This window comes from Peromyscus leucopus, chromosome 8b, assembly GCF_004664715.2.
Source record: "Peromyscus leucopus breed LL Stock chromosome 8b, UCI_PerLeu_2.1, whole genome shotgun sequence".
Taxonomy (NCBI): domain Eukaryota; kingdom Metazoa; phylum Chordata; class Mammalia; order Rodentia; family Cricetidae; genus Peromyscus; species Peromyscus leucopus.
In genome coordinates, this window is record NC_051086.1 from 42,949,861 (window position 1) to 42,957,755 (window position 7,895).

The following is a 7,895-nucleotide window of genomic DNA, read 5'->3' on the forward strand; positions in this document are numbered from 1 at the left end:
CAGTACACTGGCCAGGCCTTTGGTCTTCCCTGTCCTCCACAGTCCCCACTGTATTTCAGCCGTCATGCCTACCTTCCAGGTCTTCAGGCACCCAGGCTGCCCACATCCTCAGTCTATCATCATGTACCTCATTACCTGGCTAGAGGGGGTCCTCAGGAGACTGGTGGTCTCTGGGTGCCCGGTCAAGGGATGGCGCCTACTTGATCAGCTGTGCCCCCTGTAAGGGAACTGGGGCCAAGAGCAACAGTCTTCATCCTTCGTGTCTTCGTATCTGCCCTGAGCAGTCCTGCCTCAGGAGTTGCTTGGGACTATCTGCCACAAGGGGGGTGGGGGTGGCGTAGTTATCCTCAAATCTCTCCGTACTCCCCAAGGCCACTGTGAGTGAGATTTGGTCTACTTTGGGGTTCCCACTGTGCTTCAGCTTCCTCTAGTGGCTTAAGAGGTGGACGCAGGGCCCCAGGTCCTCGGGAGGCTTATCCGGAAGCTCTATATGGAGGTCTTCCTCTCTTGCTGACCCACCCCCCACTCCACTCCAGCTACAGAGTGTTTGGACAGAATCCACCCTGACAGTGCAGCCTGGACCTGCTGGGCTGCGGCTCTGGGTCCCCCTGGAACTTTGAGCTTTCGGGCTGTTCCCAGCTCTGTTTTCTCTGGCCTGGAGAAGACGGTGCTGTGCCGGGACGTCCAGCCATGCCCGGCACCCAGTGCACCGTTACCTGCTGAATTGGGTAGTAGCCTTCTGTGTCCTCTGCTTCCCTCCTTCCTCACTGTCCCCTGTGATGATAGGTTTGGGAGCAGAGGTGGCCTGGGACCCGTCTACATCCCTCCCTATGCCAAGACTTGCTATCACTCTTCCAATTGGCCTTCTCGTCATTGTCCTGTTCTAGCCAGGTCACAGCCTCCCAGCCCAGCAGAAGTCATTATGGAGACCAGCCAGGGGCTGGACATGGTCTGGGGAGCATCAGAGACACATGAGCTCAGCCCCTGGGGGGGGTCATATGTCAACTCTTCCCCCAGCTCATTTCTGTGCATCTGCTGCTGCCATTGGGTGGAGAGAGTGCTGCTCCCTCCCATGGAAGGGGCCTGTCTCACCCTCTGGAGAGTGGAGGTCAGGGAAAGCCACGTCCCTTGCTGCTGCTAGAAGGAGCCAGTGGAGGAGGACACGCCAGAGCCAGCATGTAAGCAGCACCTGACAGATGGTGGCTGCCAGCCGTGGTCACTGTGGTGACTAGCACCACCAGCCCAAGAGGGTCCTCCACCCAGTGTGCCGGCCCAGGAGGTGGCAGAGGGCCAACCCTCGAGGGCATTTCCTCCCATGCATCACAGGGCCGTTCTGGCAGAAGTGCTGTGTGTGGGGCCTGTCTGGGACACACAAGGACTCACTTGCCTTCCTCTCTTTTCAGCCATGTTCCAGCTGTCATGAGGCCGGGGCAACCATCTCGTGCTCCTATAAAGGATGCATCCACACCTACCACTACCCTTGTGCCGGTGACACAGGTAAGAGCCGGCCTGGGCCCAGCTGCTCCAGCTCGGCCCCCAGGGACTCCCGGGCCTCACCTGCTCCAGCAGTTCTTTAGCTCTCTGTCCTCGTCGCCTCTACCTGCGTGTGGCAGTTCCAGGATGTGGAAATGGGTCAGTCCCTACCTACCAGACTGAGTATTTCCCAGAGCTCTGAGCAAAGAGCTCAGGAAGGAAAGTGAACGGGCATGGGCTTTCAAGGATGAATAGGAGTACACTCAACAGAATAAGAGAGGTTATGTACCAACTAAAACCAAATAGGGAACTGAGAGGGTGTCTCAAGTGATAGATTGTGTGAGGGCAACCATCCTGTGCTCCTACACAGAATGTGCCCATACCAACCATACTACCTGAGTGCCAGAGACACCATCCCCAGCACTTACTACAGAAAAATAAAGCTAGGCGAATTCAGGTCAAAATGGAGATAGACCAGCTGGCATGTTGGCTACCAGGACTGGCCATGCAAAGTCTGAAACAGGTCTGTAGGGCTGTGACAGACCCCTGTGACCTGCCCTCATTCCTACTCATTCATTGTTTGTGGGCCACAGGACCAAGAAGGCCAGCCCTAAGCCGTCAAGTGGGAGACTTGCAGCACTGGTCTGTAGAGAAAGCGTCCAGTCCCTGGGAACGGCAGCACCGCTGCTATCCAGACCCAGCCCTGGTGGCCCTTCTTCCTGTGCGCATCACACAGTCTTTGTGCTTAGGCCCATCTGCAGAGCTGGAGTGTGAACAGCTCTTCATGGGAGCAGCAGCAGGACTATCCAGGAAGTACAGCCTCGTGGGTCAGGCTGTCGCAGCCCGCCATCCCTCTCAACTCTGGCCTGGTCATTTGTCCTAGCCTGAGCAGTGGCAGGCCATCAGCACTGTCTGCCCAGTGGATCCTCAGATTTAGCCCCAGCCAAGCTACCCTGGGAGCCACCCAGGGCCTCAGATGGTGACCGTCTTTGGGTGGTACTGAGCTGCTAACACTCAGCAGGATCGGGTTCTTCATTGACTCTGCCTCCATCATAATGTGACCTGTATCGGAATGTGGACTCGACCTAAGTACAAGGCTCCACTCCCTCTCCAGCCTGTCTCAGCCCAAGTCACCACGTGGCAATTCACTTTCTGCCCAGTCCCTAGCGACATCCTTACTCACACTGTGTGCTGTCTCTCCCACAGACACACAGAGGCTGGCCTTCTCTGCTGTTGTCTCCAAGCTTGTCCAGCCTCCCCAGGGGCTCACAGCCTGAAGGGGGCAGACAGGACAGGCATGGTTCTGCCACAGTAGTAGACTAGGTGTCTCGGTCACCTTTCTGTTGCTGTGATAAGATGCCCTGGCAAAAGCAGCGTAGAGGTGGTCAGAAGAGTTTCAGCTCAGTCACAGATCACAAGCCACCACAGTAGGGAAGTCATAGGAACAGGGACTTAAGGTCACACCACATTGGTCAGGAAGCAGAGCTGGGGATAATGGCGCACGCCTTTAATCCACCCCTTGGGAGGCAGAGGCAGGTGTCTCTCATGTGAGATCAAGGCCAGCTTGGTCTACATAGTGAGTTCAGAACAGCCAGGGCTACAGAGAGAGACCCTGTCTCAAAAGTAAAAATTAAAAAAGCAGCAGAAAGGAGCTAGGCATGGTGGCACACTCCTTTAATCCCAGGATTTGGGAGTCAGAGGCAGGCAGATGTCTATATTTGGAGCCAACCTGGATTCCATAGCAAGTTCCAGGTCAGCCAGGGCTATATGATGGACTCTGTCTCAGATGCCGGGCAGTTAAGAGTCCTCTTGCAGAGGTCCCGAGTTCCATTCCCAGCACCCACATACTGGTGGCCTACAACTACCTTAAGTCCAGCTGTCCAGGGATCTGATGCCCTCTTCTGGCTTCTGTCAGTACTGCAATGCACACAGACAGACACATATATACACACATTTAAAAAAACTAAACTTAAGCCAGGCGTGGTGGCACATGCCTTTCATCCTAGCATTTGGAAGGCAAAGGTAAACATCTCCATGTTCAAGACCAGCCTGGTCTACAGAATGAGTTCCAGGTCAGCCAAGGCTATATAGTGAGACCCACCCTCCCAAAATAATAGCTTTAAGAAACAGTAGCAACAGAACGGCAGGTCTGTGTTCTCACTGCACTTAATCAAGATAACTCCCTCATACGGGCAGAGAGATGGCTGGGCACGACTGCTGCCCTGCAGGCGCCCCTGGGCTTGACTTAGACCCACATGGTGTCTTGATAACCATCTGAAACTCCACTTCCAGGGCAGTTGATGCCCCCTTTTTGGCCTCTGTTGGCACCAGGAACACATGTGGAGCATAGAAGTACTTTTCAGTCAGAGCACCCATAAATGTAAATTCTTCTAAAGATAATCCCTCAAAGGCATGCCCAAAGGCCCATCTTCCAGGTTATTCCAAATTCTGTCTTCTTGACAGTACTATCCCATCAGATGAGGAGAAAATGCTCAGAAGAGAGACCCATTCTGTCTGAGCTGGAAAGAATCTGGGGAAGGAAGATTCCAGACAGGTGGCATTGGAGCTAGGTCTCCAAACATCAGATGCGTTGAGCCATGGCTAGTTAGTGGTAGGACTGTAGACCAGGCTTTGAGCAGCTAACAGGAATCTGAGACATTGACATGATGGAGGCTGGTGAACTCCACAGTGGTCCAGGCAGAAGAGAATGCTGCCTGGTGCAGGTAGAACCACAGAATTCACAGGACTTGAGAAAACGAGATGGGTATGTCACCCCTGGCTTCCTCATTTTAAGATGTTGATTTGGGCCCGGCGTTGGGTGTTGTGGCACACGCCTTTAACCTGAGCACTCAGGAGGCAGAGGCAGATGTATCTCTGTGAATCTGAGGACAGCCGGGGCTACACAGAAAAACCCTGTCTCGGAAAAACAAAAATGTTGATTTGGGCAGGGCAGGCGTGAGAAAATAGGTCACTGGAGTGGGGGGGGGGGGGCACCACGTCGGGGAGGGGGAAGATCCTTGCCCTTGCACCCCCGGCTTGGTGGCTTACACAGCACCCCATTAATACTTTGATCAGGCTCTGCAGCGGGTGGGCTGCTGTGGCAGTCGCTAGCTGGGCCAGTGCTGGCTGCTCCAGGCGGTTGGCCTAGCGCATCCATCCTGCGGCAGCAGCTGGGCACACACATACCAAGAACAGGTAACAAGGCTGTTGTAACCTGTGCTCTGCTGGCCAAAGGCAGAGCCGTGTAGCTAAGGGTGGGGTGCAATAGGGGAGCTGCCTGCCCAGGCAGCAGCTGCCCTGAGGTCAGGCGGCACCAGAGCTGTTCCCATTGGGCTCCTGTCCTCAGGATGGGGGGTTAGGGGCACCCCCCAACAGCTGTCAGGGAGGTAGAACCCTGGAAATGGCAGCCAGGGCAAATGAAGAGGCCAGAGTGGCTAGCTACCACGTGGCTAGGGAGTCAGGAATAGTTCACCACATGGGGCCAGCCTCTCCGAGGTGTCCTCCTGGGTTGCTAGAAGTAAGGTGACCGCTGACTGCCTTCTGCCCTCATTGGCTACAGCGTAGGGTCCGATCTGAACATCTGGATTAGTCCCAAAGCTGCTTGCCCCCATCCCCCCGCCCCAGTCCCTGCCCTTACTGTTGGATTGGATAGCTGGCTGAGCTGACTAGGAAGGAGCAACCACCCCTGGTTATGTTGTGTGGGAACCTAGGTCCAGCCCAGCCCCAGAACCGAATGTGTGTGCCTCAGTGCACCTACCAGCAGCGGACCCTAGAAGACGAGCTCTCCTGCAACGTTCTCCCTCCTCTTTGGATGGAGAAAAGGAGAGGGTGGAAGGAGGGAGGATAGGGAATCCGTGGCTGATATGTGAAATTAAGTTAATTATAAATTAATTATAAAATAAAAATACTGTTAAAAAAGGGGGGGTGGGGAACATAGGCAGGCTCTGCACCGTCCCTAGTATGAGACGGGAGAGTAGTCTGGGGAGGCGAACCCCTGGTCAGTGGCAGAGAAGGGAGGGAAGATGGGCCCAAGAGGGTGGGCGGCAGCTGGCAAGGAGGCCTCAGCCCCGCACTGCCCAGGTAGGCACGAGGACTGCTTGTGCTTAGCTGTCCTCTCTGGACGGCTGAGGATTCGTCCAGACCCGTGACCTTGTCACTCTGAACATGAGGAAGGGTACCCATGACAGCACCCAGTAGGCGACATTGTGACTTCTACCAAGTGCAGGCTGAGGCTCGGTAGCCGACGCTTGGTCAGAAGCTGAGACTCCACTGGCCAGCTGTCAGCCGCCCAGCAGTCACGGGTGCTTGCTGAGCAAGGGCCTCTCCTGACGCTTGTGCAGGAGGCTGGGGCAGGAGTAGCCATGAACAATAAGGCATGGGGGAGTGGGCATGTTAGGGTCGAGTTTGTTCTGCTGTGGGGAGGCCCTGGGTGGCGAGACCTGGAGCAATGGGCCAGGGGGAGTCTGGGAGTGTAGGGGGGGGCGGAGAATATCAGGGTAGAGGCAGAAGGTCTGCATCCCTGGGTGCTCAGAACCACACTGGCAGCCAAGCCTACCCTGCATCGCCACAGAAACTTCTCTTTGCTCACAGGTTGCACATTCATTGAGGAGAATTTTACTTTGAAGTGCCCCAAACATAAGGTAGGTGAACAGGCTTCTAGAGCTCCCCCCACCCAACCCAGTTTCTCCCTGCCTTGCCAGAGGGTACACAGGGGGGGCACGGCCAGGGCCCTAAGTGGGCTGCAGGGCCTTGCGTGGAAGGGCTGGGCCGGGTGGCAGCGGGTGGCCTTGGCCCTAACGCGCTGTCCCTCCCACAGAGGCAGCCGTTGTAATTCCCACGTGGCCGAGTCTCTGAGGAAGAGGAGCTGCGCCCACAGCCGGTCCTTGATCCCATCCCGGGTCTTGGTTCCGGCTGCTTCGGGCGCTGGCGTGACGCCCGGGTTGCGAAGAAAACCTGTTCCAGGCCAGACTTGGCAAGGGCAGGCCACCGGGCGGCTAGACCCGGGGCACGCGGCTTCGGGCGGGGTACAAGTCCCCTGCAAGTTCTGAAACGACGTGGCATGCAAGCTGTGCCCCCCCGGGAAGAGGCCGAGGGTGCTGCTGGCTCGGTGGACGACGTGGGGCAGGACCCAAGCCTTTCTGGAGAGGCCCGGCTAATGGGGGAATACTGCCCTGGCCCCCGAGGCTTTGCCCAGGGTCGTGGCCGGCCTGGGCTCAGGCCATGCGGTTCCTGATGTGGGCTGGCCTGGGGCGGTGCCCTGGGGCCTGTTTGCCCCCTTTCCAGTCTTCCACCCCACTGTTGGAGCCGTCTGGAAGCTTTGGAAGCTTGAGGAAGCAGCCTGGCTACCCTCTAGGCAGCCGTCCGATGCACCACCGTGGGTTCCAGGGACTGGCGCTCGCTCGGCTCGTGGGCGGGACAGTGCTAGACTCCGTGTACAAACCTGTGTACCCCTCTATATATATGTTATATAGAATGTATATATGTTGGGAACATGCTCGCTTCTGTGTGTCGCTGCTGTGCGTCGTGTGCTCCACAGCACAGAGCCCTAAGCTGGCCTTGGCCGGGGTAGGGGCTACAGTGATGCCCCTTCCTCATGCAACCACCGTCACCGCCGCCACCACCACGGCCAGTCCCCACCTGTCCGTTTGTGTTCTCAGCTCTGTCCACGCTTCAATAGGCCTGATGCAGCCCCCTTTCCCTGCAACTTCCTGTACATATGACTGTAAAATGGTAAACGTGTGTATTATATCTGGCCTCGTTATATAGTGTATATATATGTATACATATACATATATATAATATATATGAAGACTGTAAATGTTAAGACAACTAGTGTTCTTATTAGTATATTGCTTCACACTGAAGATTGTGTGTATCGAGCTGTTTCTAAAAGATGTTTATTTTCCTTAAGAGTTAAAAAAAGAAAAAAACAGTCATTGCATTCAGAAAAAAAAAAGTCAATAAAGATACCACGATTGTTTTGGAAGTTTGCGGCCTGTGGATGCCGACCAGATTCCCTAGGGGGTTGGGAGTGGAGGGAAGGGCCTGGGGACACAAACAGGGACCCCAGATTGTGCTTGTAGACTTCTGTGGTCTCAGGTCCTGACTGTGGTTCAAGATTTCGCCAAGTGTACAAAGAGCTGACCAGGAAACCGTGTGTGTGATGCCCCAGACACACAGGGAGACCATGTAGCCCTGTCACAACAGGCCTTGGAGGTTTGCTGAGTCAGCCCTCATCACCCCAGGACCTGCTGAGGGGCTGGGGGCAAAGGGACAACTGAGACCATCAAGACCCCTCAAGGTTGATAGAGCAGAAGTGTGGCTGTGAGATCAGTGGGACAGGGTGGCTAAACATCACACCATCCCACGGCAGACACCAGCAAACCCCCTTACAGCAGATGGGAAGTCTTGCTTCCCAGAGG

General features: G+C 55.6%; 1 protein-coding gene across 1 annotated transcript in view; it reads left to right on the top strand.

Annotated features, from left to right (window-relative positions):
* The window catches only part of Rai1 (retinoic acid induced 1), a 64,552-nt gene extending 57,093 nt beyond the window's left edge, over window positions 1–7,459 (top strand). The window contains 3 exon segments of the mRNA XM_028856515.2: window positions 1,404–1,497; window positions 6,064–6,113; window positions 6,290–7,459. Of these exon segments, the coding sequence (XP_028712348.1) occupies window positions 1,404–1,497; window positions 6,064–6,113; window positions 6,290–6,304 (159 nt within the window). The 3' untranslated portion in view covers window positions 6,305–7,459.
* The last annotated feature ends 436 nt before the right edge of the window (window positions 7,460–7,895 follow it).